The sequence below is a fragment of the Cibotium barometz genome, chromosome 26 (assembly GCF_041138505.1).
Source record: "Cibotium barometz isolate CiBa-2024 chromosome 26, ASM4113850v1, whole genome shotgun sequence".
NCBI classification, from domain to species: domain Eukaryota; kingdom Viridiplantae; phylum Streptophyta; class Polypodiopsida; order Cyatheales; family Cibotiaceae; genus Cibotium; species Cibotium barometz.
The window spans coordinates 52,106,093-52,122,946 of record NC_141071.1 but is presented as its reverse complement, the minus strand read 5'-3'; the positions used below and the strand labels follow the sequence as shown (position 1 = coordinate 52,122,946).

Here is a 16,854-nt window from a genome sequence, read left to right as displayed (position 1 = left end):
ATCCCATTTTTGGACACTATATGCCCTAAGATAACTCCGTGTTTAACCCAGAATTGGCATTTGAAAGGATTCAAGGAGATGCGATATAATCTACACCTTTCAAATATTTTTCGTAAACACATTAAGTGCTCGTCCCAAGAGGAATGAACACAAAGATCATCTAAGAAAGCTTCACAGAAGTCCCTTAGATATTCCTTAAAGGCCGTGTTTATCAATCGTTGGAATGTTGCAGGTGCATTGGTCAAGCCAAAAGCCATGACGCGAAAGGCAAACACTCCAAATTCCGTGATAAATGCTGTTTTAGCTTGGTCCTCGACTGCAATTGTGATCTGATTGTAACCCGAGTACCCATCTAAAAAGCTATATGCCTCCTTGCCTGCCACTCTTTCAAGCACATGTTCAGAATATGGCAAGGGGTAATGATCCCTTCTGGTGGCTGCATTAACCTTTTTGAGATCAACGCACACTCTGAGTTTCCCATTCTTCTTTGGCACGATGACTATCGGAGAAACCCATTCTGAGTGCTCAATTGGGTATATGAATCCACATTTTACCAGCTTTTCAATTTCCTCTTGTACAATCTTTGCATACTTAGGATTCATTGGGTAGGGACGTTGCTGGACTGGCTTAGCAGTGCTAATCATTGGAATCGTGTGTTGCACCACCGAGGGTGGAACACCCTTCATATCATGATATGTCCAAGCAAATATGTCCTTGAATTCTTTAAGAAGCTTCGTAAGTGCAGCTTCTTCCGCCTTGGTGAGGTCTTGAGCAATAAAAACTGGTTTAGACTCCTCACCCGGATCTGCTAAGTCTATCTCCTTGACTACTGCAGAGCCATCGTAGACACCGCTACTCCCATTGGTAGGCGTTCGTTGGGCTTTTGTGTAGACCACTTTACGTTCCCCTGTGGTAAATGATTTGAAATGCTCGGGTGCAGGGTGTAAGTCTACTGGTTCTTGTTGTGCCAGGCTTTTTTCTTTCAATTCCGCTTCCTTTTGTTACTGAGCCAACTCTTGGTTTTGCCGCCTTCTTGCAGTACGACTTAGTTTTGGCTTCTCTTCGATTTCTAATTGGGCGACGTCATGAGGTTGCGGAATACACCACATGACACTTTGGAGGTATTGTCCCCAATTATCCGCTATCTTCCGATGAGCATCAATGGCTCCTACATAACTAAGCCATTCTGCAGTGGATCTTTCCTTGTTTATTGCAGTGCGTACATTGGCTCGATAGCGTTGACGCTTATGTCTCGTTTTCTTCTTACCAAGTTTTTGATTTTTATTTTTATCAGATTCGGACTCACTTGGTCGATCTTCACTTTCGGATGAACTGCAGGAGGCCACCGTCCTAGGCCCTGAGCACATTGCTTCCACATTTGGGTGAATATTTGATTCATCCCTCCCATCAGGCTCAGAGTCAGTTTCTTCTTGAGATTCATACTCAGAGTTGCATTGGTCTGAGTCTTCACTACTGTCAGTGTCAGTGGAGTTCGCCACTTTCTTGCCATCAGGAGTCAAGTGCATAACACCTATCATGTTTATTGGCACTAATGGTGGTATATCTTGCCCCTCAGGTGTTACCCAACTTGTGCCTCTATTTCCCCATGTGTCTATGGTTGCCGCTAAGTGTACCCAATCCACGTTATCCGACTCAGTCATACCCGGTAGGACATCCATGTAAGGAGAATCCTTCCCATCATCAGTCTCTTTTTTGCATGTATAGCAATACCTTAATGGGGCGGAGTGAACAGTGGTATCCGATCGATTATCGATGATAACCTTGCTTCCTAAAGGATGCGCACGACCATTCTCAAGATCAACTCGAATGACAGAGTCCTGGAATTGTAGATAGACATGGTTTTTCGACCAGTCATGCACCATTTGTGCTTCCCTCATGAAAGGACGTCCTAAGATCATTTGATATGACATAGGATGCTTGGAGAAATCCATTACAATGAAGGTATGTTTTACCTTGTATCCCAGGACCTTGATCTTAAGGTCCCTTAACATTCCAATAGGTTTAGCTATGGTTCCGTTTGCCATCTTAACCACTATGTTTGTGACTTCAAGGTGAGGTCTTCCCATAGATTCCCAACAGTTTTTAGTCACAATGCTCACGCCAGCACCACCATCAAGGATTCCCTTTAGAGTTAATCCCTTGGTAGTAATGGGGAGGGTGGCATTAGATTCATCACCTTCAAAGTACTGTCCCAACTTGTTCATAGGTATTTCAACGACCGAATCTTCATTTGGGTTGGGTTGTAGATCCCAATGTTCCCCTTCATCTTGAAGCGTGTCAGGTCTATCCATATTTGCAAATTGTGGTAGCCCCGCCTTTAGTTCTCCATTGAGAAATGCTCGAAGAGCTAAGAATAGCTCAGGATCTCCGTATAATTTGGATATGATCGTGGTTCTGATTTCAGAGGACATGAAATCCATTAGCTTGGACACATTCAATGGTACTTTTCGAGACATCGCTCCTTGACTAGGGACTGGTGAAGATGGAATCAATTCCTCTTCGATGGGGTCAGGCATTCCCTCACTAAACATTCTTTCCAGCAAGAAGGGTGTTTGCCCACTTCCTGATGTCCTATCCTCACTTTCTTCTCGAATGATACTAGGTATGGCTAACGGTTTATGGTTCCTGTGAGACTGAACTTGCGTAGGAAACACTGTATCTGGAATTTTGACTTTTCTCGGGTTTGGTTCCAGTTCTCTTTGTGTTTCTTCCACCAAACCCCTTAAGTGTTGCACTTGTTCAATCTCCTCAACTGGGTTTGGGTAAGTTCCAATCTTTTTCTTGAGGGTTTTTGGCCCACGTGGTTTGTCTTGGGGAGTCTCAGTCAGTTTGGGTGGTCGAGAGGGCATTAACTGACTTGGTTGTGGGGCCGAGGAAGTTTCTTTCTGTTTCCCTTTATTTATGTACTCGCTTGATTCTCCTTCATTAAGCTCCCGAGTGGGTTCCTCCCTTAAGGTAGTGGCTTTGGTCCCCATGGTTTCTACTGAATCAGAATCATCTTCAGGATCATTCATATACACGGGGTCGTCTCCTGTCCCTATGTTGGTCTTTGAACTGGGCTTGGAGCTCGTGGCATTAAGCGATCTCTTCCGTCGTGTTTTCTTTTTCTTTGCCTGAGCGATTGAGGCAGTATCCCTCTCTTCAAGAATGTAGTTTTGATTTTGAAGCATTGACCGTGTAACTACATTCGCGGGTACAATGGGTGTGGATCCTCGTGCTTGGTTGGTGACCTCAACCAAATTCAATGGCGTAATCTTGGGTGCATTAGGATTATGTGGACATTGAGCGATCAAATGATCTATGCCACAACGATTACATGTAAGTACCGGCATTCCCGATGTGCTCCCTTGAGTTGGTTGCATATGAGTAGCGATCTTCTGTAGCCTATTAGGGCACTCCGCTACACGATGCGGTCCACCACAATCATAGCATTGAAGAGGTGGTCTCCTCGCCAAAGTGTTAAGGTTTTGCCCTCTTGTGGCGAGAGCAGCCGCTTGATATACAGGCTTGACTTGCCCGAAATGATCCTCCATGTAGTACTGGGGAATCATTTCAAACGTATCAATCCCATATGGAGCAGTGGGGTCTATCTCCTCTTCATAATCCCCACACGCACTATGTGACTCACAACCCATCTGGTTTATTGGGGTAATCCTTGGATGTGGAGGTTGTGGTCCTAGCACTGGCGGTGGTAACGGCACAGACTGGACTACATTCGGATTCCTTGGAACTATGTGCTGTGACGGTTGCTCGATAGGTTGTGCAGGCATTAGCGCGGGTACTTGAGGTGTGTTTGACCAAGCTAGTGGTGCCTGATTTGCCAACATTCGCTTAAGTGTTAGGCAATCTTTAGATTGATGGCCATACTTACCACATGCATTGCAATTCCCATTGAATTTGACTCTGAATGTGGGACATTCACTCGTGCTATGTGGTCCTAAGCACACCGAACACCATTGTTGCTCTCTTCTTGGGTACATATGGCTATTCTAAGGAGCTCGATTACCCCTAAAGTATTCTTGGAGAGCCTTAGTAAGGTCGGTCACAGACATTTCAGATATCTTGGGCTCCTTGGCAATAGGTTTCGCCGTCATTGGCTCGTGCCCAGATACTTGCGAACTAACGGATTTTGTTTCTGAAGACACCTTTTTACCTGCAATCATCAAGTTGTCTTCTAACTGGATTGCATTGGCAGTGACTGCTTCCCACGTTGTAAGACCTCTAATGACTAGGCCATTGTAAATGTCCTCGTGGCGCAATCCTCGGATGAATCTATCGAGGAGTTGGTTGTTATTGCAGCGTTCATCGGGAGTGCAGCGAGAATTTAGATGCTTCAATCGACTTACAAAGTCTCTCACTGACTCCCCTTCCTCGCGTTCAGCTTTTTGGAGTTGAGATGCTACTCCCCAAAGCACACCCTCGCGTATGTATTCTTTCAAGAACAATCTCTTGAGAGTGGGGTAGTGAGTGCGCTCTTCAACCCTTAAGGTTCGATACCAATCTCCGGCCTTCCCACTCAGGGTTAAGCCTAAGGCTTTACACTTATGCAACTCATTGTGCTCTTCCAAGGAATCACACACGTGTTCAAAGACTTCAATGTGCTTCCTAACATCCTCGTTACCACTGAAGTTTTGAGTGAGCTTAGCCACTTGTACTGCCTTGCTTCTAGGTTCTCTCTCAGGCATACCTCGCATGTTTTCCGCAATGGATCGTCCGATCGTCTGAGCAAATGCTAAGAGATCACCTAAGTGAGCAGGCATAGTTGGTGGAGGCACTTCTGGGATAGCCTGGCTGATAGGAGTTGGCGTTGGTCTGAGTATGTTGGCAAATGACGTAGGATATGATATGTAGCTAGGCCTAGCTCCTATTGGATAAGGGTGGTGATAAGGCGGTCGTGGAGCATACGCCATTGGCATACTAAGAGGCGTCGGAGCTACATGAGCATGAGTTGAGATAGGTACATAGGGTCGATAGGCACGGGCACGCACTGTTGTAGGTACTGTTCCACTAGGTAGTGGTGTTGTACTAACTACAGTGGTAACAAGTGTGCTTTCTGTCATGCTCATCATTGGGGTAGGCATTGTGGATTCCTTAATGGAAAGTTGAGCCAAGGTTGGAAAACTAAAGTTACTGCTCGTGGGCTCAACCTGCATTGAGACTCCAGGCGAAACAACATACGAAGGGTCTATGGGACTCACCGAGGGAGTCTCCAATTGTGATAGGGTTGGTTGTTTGGCCTTGCCCGTATCCAAAAACCTCATAGGGCCAGTGGAAACTAGGTCCACTCCCCTATTTTGCCTCTCAAATTGGATAATTCTATGAATCACCTCACATATCATGTGTTGTTGCTCCTCTAGATTAGTGGCGCTAGATGTAGATCGTAGGACTTCTAACCAACCTACATGGTATGTGTAGCCCGTGTATAGGTCGGTTAGAGTCTCTGTGTGTAGATCATATTCCCAATTTTCATTGAGAAATATCCCATCCAGACTTGGTGTGCCAAACGGTTCTCTTGAAGTGGATGCAATGTCACTTCTTTGGCTTCTAGGGACCTCTACTTTAGGAAGAGCATCGGAAGGTGGTAGCTCAGTAGGGCCCTCATTGAACGAAGTGGGTAGAATATCCACATGGACACTCTTTGGGAAGGTAGGGTCCACATAAGATGTGAATGGCGAATCCACTACCCCTCCTTCTTCATTTACTTCGCTTGTCGCATGTTCCGAGCGTGTAGCTCTACTAAAGGTCTCTATTAGACGACTAAACATGCTAGATCCGGGTTGTGGGGCCCACACTGGCATGTTTTGGCTTGTCTCCTCAGGATTCTTGGTAGGGTGCCCTTCCATGGCTTCTGAGTCAGAGGATGAGTCACTATCCACTATTCGTGGATCTTGGGTTGCACTTTCTTGGGTTCCTGCCGAAGGCCAAGATGCCGTGGAGGGATGGTGTGAGCCTGCGTAGACTGAAACGCTTTCTAGTGGTTCAGGCTCTAGCACCCGACCAGAACGTAGATGCATGTGACGTGGGTACCCTATGTGCGTTGGTGACTACCCTTGAAACTCACACAAGTGGTTTCTTAGGTGTTTCGCACCCCCTTTTTACTTGTTTTTAGATTGTTTTTAACTCGTTTTTTACCCCCTTACTTACGGTCGAACTTGGACTAGGGCGTGTGATAGCTCGAAACGAGCGTATCGTTTAAAGGGTCCTAGTGTGCTTTACAGCACCGTGTTCGCCTATCTAGAGCTCCTGTAGTCCTCAAAATAGTACGTTTCCTTTGTTGGGGGGAAGGGGCAAAAGCCTATTTGCTTGTGGAGGAAAGGGTGAGGGCTTTATCCCACATGCTCATTTTACTCCTTGGGGAGTGGCACGACTTCCCATAAGCTCTCACTTGAAAGAAAGCTATGGAGGCTCACTCTCCTATATATATATATTAAAAGACCGAGACCGAGACCGAGGCCGGGGCCGGGGTCGTGGGTCGATTGGGGTTCTTTCTTTCAAAAATTTTTTCTCCAATTAGAAAATCTTTCCTCTCTTCCTCTCCACATGTTTGGTTCTTTCTTTAAAAATAAAATTTAATTTTTTTTATTTTTAATTTTTTGAAATTTTTTTAACTCTTTATTTTCTGTTTTTTTTTGAGATAAGTTTTCTAGGGTTTCTTTAGGGTTCAGCCTTGGCTGCGGCGCAGTTCGCACACAGCACAAGTCTAGGGATTCAGAAATCCCCCTCACACGCAGAAAACCAGATAACAGAATGCACGCCCACACGCGGAGCGAAAAAATAACAAAAGAAACAGAAATGCAGAAGACAAATTACAGAAACAGAGATTGAAAACCACAGAAACACCTCAACAGCAACACAGACGCCTTTCCTACAGTGTAAATTAAACTTCACGCAGCAGCCTGAGCTGCAAACTGGAGCTTGGTGCAGGGCAACTCCCCGGTAGCGGCGCCAAAAATGTGCGCTTTTGCCACACAGGTCGTAGCTGGGGACTTGCCGGACACCGTATGCGAGCCACGAATGGCTGCAAGCATACAACCAGGGAAGGAAGCTCAAACAGAATGCCAAAGGGTGTGTCACTCACCGCTCAACCGCCGCCTTGAAGGATTCCCGCGTCGCAGCCGTGAAGGAGGAGCCGCCGTCGCCGCTCTACCGCCTCTCCGCCGCCGTGCCGCTACACAGTGCTCGATCGCTCTCTCACTCTCTCTCTCTCTCTCTCACACACGCAGGAGAAGGAAACCAAAGAGATAAGGCAAGAGCACTCTTGTATTCACAACACATGAGAATGAGGATTTTAGGGTTACATTTGACTCTTATAGGTGACTTGGCCGTTCACACTTGGGCGCCCATACATGGCCGGCCGACCCTAACCCTTATCCTACTGATATCCAAGGTGCGCCTCTCATCGGCGATCACCCAATCCCTTTATCCTTAACATATGGTGCCGACAAGCCCGGCCCATGACTCAGAATATTTAAATTAATTACATGACGTAAAACGTAGTACGTCTGATTGTCCGTCATAGGTTAACATGAGGTATCTTAGTTTCAGAAGCTACTTGGTGATATGGATGAGCCCATGGATAGGGCCATTCTCATTTATTGCAACAACTTTAGTAGCATATATCTAGCTAGTAACCTAGTCTATCATGCTAGGACGAGGCACATTGAGGTGCTTTGTGAGGAAGAAGGTTATAGCATGTGGATTTGGTATATGTCAGCACAAAGGTGGCAGATGTCTTTACAATGGCATTAGGTACAGAGAAGCTCTACAAGTTTAGGAGATTACTTAAAGTGCACTGTGTGGAGTTGAGCTTAGGGGGAGTGTTGAGATAGTGCTGTGTGATGACCTGCCTAGGGGGTGATAGCTTCAACACTTATGCTATTGGCCCGATTGGTGAGATTATGGGTGATATGCCGCCACCTGTGTGATAGCCACTTTGGTGTACTAGAGTTATGGCATAGTTATAGCGTCGGCTCATGTAGTAAGGTTCACAATATGGACCAATCTTCGTAAGTTATAGTAGGAAAGTACTTTTCCTTGTAGTATGTACTCTTATCTCTTTATGTTACAGTTGTAGAGAAGAGAATAGAAGAACATTCAGCCATCCATCTCTCTTGACATGTGCTTATCTACTCTTGTGTGTCTGTGTTTGCTTGCAAGGAGCTCAATGTCATCCTCTCCCTTGCATTCTTCTCATCATGCCCAAGCCATCCGGGCACTAAAGCCATCCGGGCACTAAAAGAAATGCAAGCAAACAAAGAGTGGATGGAGTCAACACTTAAGACACAGAAAAAAGTGGTCACTCATCTCATTGATAGTATGAAGGTAGTGCAGGAGGAAGCCACCTCAGTAAAAGCACAACTTGTACATGCAAAGGAAAAACTGGAAGAAGCAACCCAAGACCTTGTTAAATTTGCAGCAATGTGATGAGCTATGCTGGATCAAATGCAAGAATCAACATCATTAACAAAGAGATTAGACAATGATTAAGATGTAATTAGTGATAGCTTAATGTAGTCATGGATAATCAAAAACCAGCAAATTCTCATTGGGCCAATGCCTCAATTTATAGAGTTTACATCCAAGCATCTAATCCCACTGATCTCTCCTTGATTCACTCCACCTCTTTTGCTTGATTCTCTCCACCTCTTCCCAGAATATCTCCACACATCCTAAATCTTCTCATGCTATCCTTTATTCTCTTGTAGTAGATACCTCTCACCTTTTCACAGCTTCTCACTCATTTACAGTTTCTCTTTTATAGCCTCTTGCTAAGGGCTTGTTCCTGCACACACCTTATTCACTTGTATATTTCAACACCTCCCCTCGAGTGAATAATCCTAGCATACCTAGACCCTATACCAAGTTTTCCTCTTACTTGGTAGCCCGCGACTAGTGCCTCAAGTTTCCCTCTTACTTGGTAGCCAGACCTCAAATGTAGAGTATGTAGAGCTACACGCCATAAGAGCCACTAGAGAAGTAGCGGTTGCACTGATGAATGATGCCATGATTACAAAATTGGGAAATATAGCTTGCACAAAGAGTAAAACCACATGTAGCATAACTAGATGACAAGATGAAGAAGAATGGGCGTCACAATTGGCTTCTCTATCAATGACTCCAAGGGTCCCTCCTCAACTTTGTGTTTTTATAGACTAACCCTTTTTGTTATAATACGGCATTGATGTGAGCAGTGAGGACTTAACAAGGGGGAATATGACTCTAATACAACAAAATATAGATATGGATGTTGACCCAACTATCATAATGGCCATTTTTCATAACGACTTAAATTTTACTGATTATATAGTTATATAATGACTTATATTTTTCATAATGACTTATATTTTTCATAATGACTTATATTTTACTTATTATATAGCTATATAATGACTTATATTTTACTGATTATATAGTTATATAATGTACCCTATAGTTCTAAACTTCAAATCCTAGTGTAAAGTATCGCAATACTCCACCATTTGAATGATATAGAGGAAATGTTAGATCTCGTTTTACCAGATAATCTCCCATAATCACTAGTAGCCAGCTTTAGGACAATCACTAATAGTTTTGATTATTTCCAAACTCAGGGGGGTGGTTGGAGGCATATGATACCCATAGTAACTTGTACTACATACAAAGTACTTTATATAATCCACATGGCATATTAAAATTATATCAAAGAAGCTATGTACTTAATGATTTCACTACCAAGCATATAGAATATCCTTTTATAATAGATCAAGCAAATATTGAAATTATATCAAAGAAGCTATGTACTTAATGATTTCACTATCAAGCATACAGAATATCCTTTTATAATAGATCAAGCAGATATTGAGGAAGTAAATATCCTTCTATAGTAGATTAAGCAAATATTGAGGAAGTAAATATCCTTCTATAGTAGATTAAGCAAATATTGAGGAAGTAAATAAATTCATAAACACAACAAAGCCTCCTCCACCACCTGTGGGCTGGGAAGAAGGGGAGGGTAATTCCAATTGATACCATCATACATATCCAATTAATCATCCCCTAACTTCAAAACTATTACCATCACACCCCCATCCCCTTAATGAGAGTAACAACAACATCTCTCATTATCCTATTCATTTTAAAATTTTCACTAACACTCTCATCCCCGAGGAGTTACCGACACATGAGCCTATTGTGGACCCTTTAAACTAAGGTAACACCAGCTACTTTATAAGGAATGCATGTGGTTTATAATGCTAATAATGTTTTGTAAGAGGTCCCTATGAAGACATAATCATAATGGAAAAAGGACATGTACATCGGATGTTAACCCCATTTTAGGATTAATAAAGGGCTCTCCATCACTATGAGAGTTAGCAATAAGTGTCATGAAAAGGAATTAAAAACATTGGAATCTTTATGAGAAAAGCTGACCACATCCATGCTACCTAGTTTCTAGAATTTAAATTTTAGGTGCCTAAGTGTGAATAAGGGCCAATTGTATATAAGTGATTCTTCTCATAATGCAAAGACACAATCCCCCTTTGTGCTAATTGAGCTCTTGTGTAATCCTTACTCTTTGCTCTTATGAGTGAGAGAGAGAGAGAGAGAGAGAGAGAGAGAGAGAGAGAGAGAGAGAGAGAGAGAGAGAGAGAGAGAGATGATTAGCTTGTAGTTCTTTGCTTGTAATGCAAAGACATAATCCCCCTTTGTGCTAGTTGAGCTCTTGTGCAATCCTTACTCTTTGCTCTTATGTGAGTGATAGAGAGAGAGTGAGTGAGAGGATTAGCTTGTAGTTCTTAGTGCATGTGCCTCCCTATTTTTTGTGTCAGAGTGTGTAGAGCAGTGTGTCCTTGCTATGCGTTGTGTGAGAGAGTGTAGAGAGGTGTGTCCTTGAGAGGATTAGCTTGTAGTTCTTCGTGCAGAAGGTGATGTGGTTTGGGACCTATCGAGGGGGTGGATTGTGCACTCCTAAACAGATCTAAAGGTTTCAAGATGGGTTTGACCAAAATAAGTGAGGGCGGGGTTGACCAAGGATGAGGCATATTTGAAGGCACATTTGACATGTGGTCAGGCGCGTGAGGATGAGGTGCGGCCTTGACAAAAAGGGTTGTATTGGCGCAAGGGTGGCTATGCTTGTGGTTCGTGTTTAAGGATGGGAGGCTATGCGGGTTGGCTACAAAGCTTGAGTTGTTTTGGTGCAGGGTGGCTATGCTTGCAGTGTGGGTTTAAGGATGGGAGGCCATGCGGATTGGTTACAAACTCGGGTTCGAGGCTAATGAGGGTCGTGAGGGTGTGGTTTGGTGTGAGGCAAAGCGATTTGGGACCTATTGTTGCCGAGGCAGGTTGTGCTTTCAACAGATCCATTAGCTTCTTTGAGGCAATTTTGACCAAGATAATGGAGGGCGAGGCTAATTAGGGATGACACATATTTAACACATGGTCAGGTGTGAGGCTTTGAGGCGATTTTTGACCAAAATAATTGAGGGTGGGGCTAATCAGGGATGACGCTAATTATGTCAACAGATCCATTAGCTTTGAGGCTAATGGGGCTAATCAGGGATGACGCATATTTGACACATGGTCCGGTGTGAGGCTGATGTGTGGCGACCTCAACAGAAAGAAGCTCATGGTGAGTACCAAAAGTAGGTTGCGGCACACATGGTGGAACGGGTCAATGCTCATGGGCAACAATTTTGTAGGCTTGAGTGGGTTGAATCCAAGGTTGTACAACGGATTAGCTATGGGCCAGAGTTGTGGCACGTGGCATGAGTAAGTCAGGTGCATGGGTAGATCTAGGTGGTTGGTCGAGTTGGAATGGGTGGGCAAAGGGAGCCAAGTGGATTTGAGGTTGTTGGTCATGTAGGGGCTAGATGACAAGTTTGGAGGAGCGAGCTTAAGAGGCTGTAGTTGGGTGTGGGTCTCACGAGTGTAGTTTGTAGTAGGGCTAGGGGGTGCAAGCCTATAGGTGGTACACGTGGTGAGTTTTAGTAGGGGAGCGCGGGTTTAATGCTTTTTTCTTTTAGAGGGGCTATGGAGGTGTAGGTAGGCCTCAAGGGGGTCAATGGGTAGTGAGGTTAGGGGGGGGTGTGGATCTGTAGGGGGCAAGTGGGCATGTTGGGATTGGATAGCAAGTTTAGAGGGCATAGTAGTGGTGTGGATCTTAGGGGGGTAGGTAGGGATGGGCTAGGGATGCGATCTGTTATTTAGGGGATATGAGGCGAGTCTTTCGGGGGGCGAGTTTGATGTTTTTTTCTTTTGGGTTTAACAAGTAAAATGTTAAAAATTTAAAAGTAAATAATAAAAGATAAAAACCTTAAAAAACAGAGGGAGTGAGGAGGGATATCTACTTATTTATTTATTTATTATTATTACTATTATGGCGTAAAATGAAAAGATTATGGGGGTTGTTTATTTTTTATTTTTTTATGGTACGGATGTAGGTAGAGGGTGGCGATGGAGTGTGTTTAAAATATAGGGGGGAGAGAGAGAGTGTGTGTGTGTGTACGTGTGTGCACATGCATGTCTATGTGTGTGTGTGGATGCATGTGTTAAAATTATACAATAAATTAAATATAAATTTTTAAATGATTTGGCCAAGAATTGTTTAATGGATATGGGGGGGTATTAAAAAGGAAAAAGGAATGGGGGGGACTATTTTGCAGGTGGGGGGTTAGAAAGGAAAAAGCATATGGCAAAATTTGGACTAAAAAAGGGCTCTCTTTAAGAAATGCCATGTCAATATTTCTTAAAAAATGGGATGATGGTTAAATTTTTACAAATCAAATCAAAATTTGTCGGAGATTGTAGATTGGGAATGTACGCTTCAAGATCTTTCGAATGATATATAGCATGATGGGAAATTAAAAGTTACCAAATTGGTGATGATGTGGCAAGAATCAAACCTAACTTCCCTAAACCGTTGGTATAGAGCACTGCAATTAGATGAACCTCTTGTACTTGGCAACAAACTTCACCATAGAAGTGGCATTAGGAAAACCTGGAAAGAATTTGTAAACGGCTCCTTGGGAAGATAGATGCATCAACCCAAAGATTTTTTATTTCCTTAAATTTGCAGATTCTCCATCTTTAAAATTTGGAAGCAGTAAAATCACAGTTGCATTTTCTTAATGGTTCATATTCTCTGTCATGCTCAATATGATTGTAGTGATTTCATTAAGAGCTATTAGGCATGCTTTTTTTCCATATGAACCAAAATGATGTATGTGTAAAGAAAATTTTAGATTTAGGTCTCTTTGGATACTCATAACGCAAATATTCCCAAGTACTTTTCACCATTTTCAACTTGTGATTTTGGAGAAGAGATTGTAAAGATTTTAGATTATTTTTTTTTGTAAATAACTAAAAGCATGATGCGCATTTTTCTTCCCGAACCTACTTTTTTGTAATTTTACTGGCCCGAAAGAGCCCCCAAATATATACTGGGCTGTACCATTTTTGGGGGGGCCAAAACATGACCTCCGAAATTGCCTAATGATCAAATTCTCCAAGGATATATATTGAACCCTCATCCCAGATTCACTAGAGATTTGTCTTCGAATAAATAGGCATTAATAGTGGAAAATTGAAATAATAAAAAACCTAATGTCGGGAGAATCCCTAAATACGGAGTGGACCATCACACAGTTCCCTGCTTCATCTCGTGAGCCTTTTACCACTAAGTTAACTTCATAAGCACACCAAAACTCTTATCGAAAACTACAGAATAACCTAGAACTCATGCAAAGCGCTTGATAAGGTTAGCTTGAGTCTCGATTAAGAAGCTGCAGCCAAGAGCAAGTGGCCCATCCACAGGCTTCTCACGTGCGCTCCTTTACCACTGCAACAAGCTATCTGCACACAAGCACACCTCTAACCTCTATCGATCACCACTGAATAGGCATGAACTCAAACTAAGCCCTTAATCAGTAGAGCCCAAGTCTCGACTAGCATTATTAATAAGAGACCTAAAATAATCTTAAAAATACGAATAAGGCCCATAACAATTCAATGGCACCAAATATTTCTCACAAAAACAATTACCAACTACACATACATACTACATAGTAGCACCCTACACACATACATACTACATAGTAGCACCCTACAACATAACAAAATGCCAGCAGGTACTCGTACTTCAACAAAACGTGGGAATCTTTGGGGTAAAAAAATGAACCAAATAATTGGACGGACGATATCAAATCGGGTTGAACAACGCTATTTTTGCCTTTAAACACCGACCCTCTCCTCATCAGGAGCGATACGAGAGAGTTGCATACAATCATGGGGGCATGGCCGAGAAATGTGAACAAGATGTGAATCAAATAGCAGTAAAGGAAGAATACTGTGTCCATGGGCGAAGCCTGAGAGAGCTTCAAACGCCTTCACAAGGCTGGTCGTCACAGTAAGGCTCTAAGCTTATTACACCCTTAGCATGGGCGTAACTCAATCGTAAGGGCCAGTGGGGTGAAGTTGCTTCAAGAGGCCAGCGTAGGTGAGGTAGAGGACCCTGTCTTTGGCCCCTGTTCTATGCTTACGGGTGTGCTTGCAGAAGTACTTGAGCTGTTCCAGCTTGCACACGCCTAGCGTCTGCGTGAGCAGCAGGAACAGCCAGTTGATGCTACGCTTCTTGCCGTCGATGACGGGCTTGGCACACTCGCTTTGATTACACATTCGGCAGTCCAGCAGACGCGGTACGGACCAAATCTTGGGCGCCCGGTCGTGCATGGAGTGCTTGTGTGAAAGGAAATAGCCACTGACGCGGTCGAAGGCTAGGTCGAGATCCACTTCTACCGTTTGGAGGGCGTTGCAGCGCTTGCACTTCACTTGGCCTTCTACGCTGGTCAGGCCGTTCGCGACTAGAAAGCTCAGGGGCTGCACAACAGCTCTCCGGTCTGTGGACCATGGAAATGGCGGCGCTATGCGGTCCTCGCTGCTCGGACTCGCCGAGCCACCGCCGCCGGCCCATCTCTGCTGCGCGTCACTTTGCCCAGGATAACTGCTCTCCGACCTGTCCGACGGGGAGACCGTCCTAGGTGGCGACAGTGTAAGTCGTAAAGAGTCTTCTGAGCCTGGTTCAGACATTGGTTTTCATTCACCTGGTTGTTCAACCTGCTTTCATCAAGTCTGCAAAACTCACACAGACCTTCTTTCTTAGTTTTCTAACCCCAAACCTTCTCTAACACCGAATGCAATCAATCTCTTAATGTCAATGCGCTAATTGATTTTCCAGTACATAAAATTGCAAGATATACATACAAAAATTATCTCTACAAAGACGCACAATATTTGAGACATGATGTGAAATAACTTGTCCGGTTATCGGAGCAGATACTCAACGTAATAATGCACGCAACGTGGTATAGCTACTCAACCCAATAACGTACGCAACATGCTGCAGCTAACAAAGCAAGGTAGCGTTGTGGGAAATCATGATGAGACGTATGGTCACGTCCAGATTGTGAAATAACAAAAACACTTTGATATCTGCACAAGATTGGCCATTGGCGGCCTACACACGGAAAATATAATATTGACGCAACCCTAACCTTTAGACAGAACGCTAGCTTAAGAATAAAACCTCAATGTGAAATAATTTCTCACCAACTGTCATCGTCGCGACTTGTTGTTGCAACAGGCCTTGTAGTCTGTAGATGCCCCCTTGGGCATATGAAGAAGGTATTGAAGGCTGGCATAGAATATGAACAGGTTTTAGGGCTTCTGAGGCTAATTTGGGGTAACTCCAGCTCCCAACAAGATTGTAGTACAACAACAATAATAATAATATTAATGATTAATAGACCAGGATTACCTAATGATGAATATATAACAGAAAGAATAACGTACAACATGGAGATATTATATTTGAGGTCCGTATGATATATAATAGAGAGACTAGCAGGTTCGTAAGAAGGCGCTTTCGCTTTTTGGCCAAGTTGAAGTACCAGGGGGAAGACAAAAAGGGCAAGGTGGGTGGCTTTTCTCTTGCAAAGACAAGAGCAGACGATAAGATTGCAAATGAATGCTAACACGTGCAGCCGAGGGGAAAGGTAGGGCTCATGCTGCGGGGCAGCCGAGCCAGCGATTGTTTGCATTTGTTTGTTTGTAAGGGGGGGGAGTCGAGAGAGAGTCTAGAGAGAGGAGAGAGAGAGAGAAAGAGCGGAAAGAGAGAACCTGAGAGAGGGGTACCCTGGGCCGGTACATTTGAGAAAGTATAGAGAGAGAGAGAGAGAGAGAGAGAGAAAAGCGCGGTATAATAGTAATACTATAATAATGCAGAAAGAAATAGGATCTGCAGAGAGAGAGAGAGAGAGAGAGAGAGTGTGTGTGTGTGTTTTGAGGGTCATTGCTTCCTTACACAGCCTACCGCCTGCCATGTGTAATAATGAGAAGGATCCAGAGCGACGTGTACGCGATTTCGCAGAAACCTACCTCTATTAGATGAGGCAGCACGCTCCGTTTTGGCAATTTGGCTGGCCACAATTTGGCGGACCTTTTGTCCCTTACTCCCACGTTTTGGCCGCACAGCAGGTCCTCTTGACCGCCGACCTAACGAACGACTCTACTACATTCAAACCACCACTAAGTCTTTGGAAACGAAGAGATGTTCCCATTGAGAGCATCGTGAAAGATCTATTGGTAGCAATACAGCTGCTTTCAGGAATTGATGGGCCATGGAAAATTGCGTGCGAATAAGAAATGAATGGGCGGTGCCTTATTGCTGTGTGTGTACACCCTAGAATTTTCTTCAAGGTTGTCCTTACAGCCTCACAAGTTTGTCCACCTCAGCATGCAAACGTGGCTCCCAATTGGTTTTGCAAAAACCATGAAAGATTATTATGACTAATTGAACCT

The 16,854-nt window shown here is 43.8% G+C and overlaps 1 protein-coding gene across 1 annotated transcript; it reads right to left on the bottom strand.

The window, feature by feature from the left end:
* Nucleotides 1–14,158: 14,158 nt before the first annotated feature.
* Nucleotides 14,159–15,921, bottom strand: LOC147624072 (uncharacterized). The gene is made up of 2 exons (XM_086820944.1): nucleotides 15,604–15,921; nucleotides 14,159–15,126 (listed from the first exon to the last, which is right to left on the bottom strand). The coding sequence occupies exon 2, from the start codon at nucleotides 15,082–15,084 to the stop codon at nucleotides 14,446–14,448; it is 639 nt and encodes a 212-aa protein (XP_086677070.1). The 5' UTR covers nucleotides 15,085–15,126; nucleotides 15,604–15,921; the 3' UTR covers nucleotides 14,159–14,445.
* Between the last annotated feature and the right edge of the window lie 933 nt (nucleotides 15,922–16,854).

Excerpts from the sequence above, each read along its gene's own strand:
- LOC147624072 (XM_086820944.1), bottom strand. The coding sequence starts at position 15,084 with ATGTCTGAACCAGGCTCAGAAGACTCTTTACGACTTACACTGTCGCCA.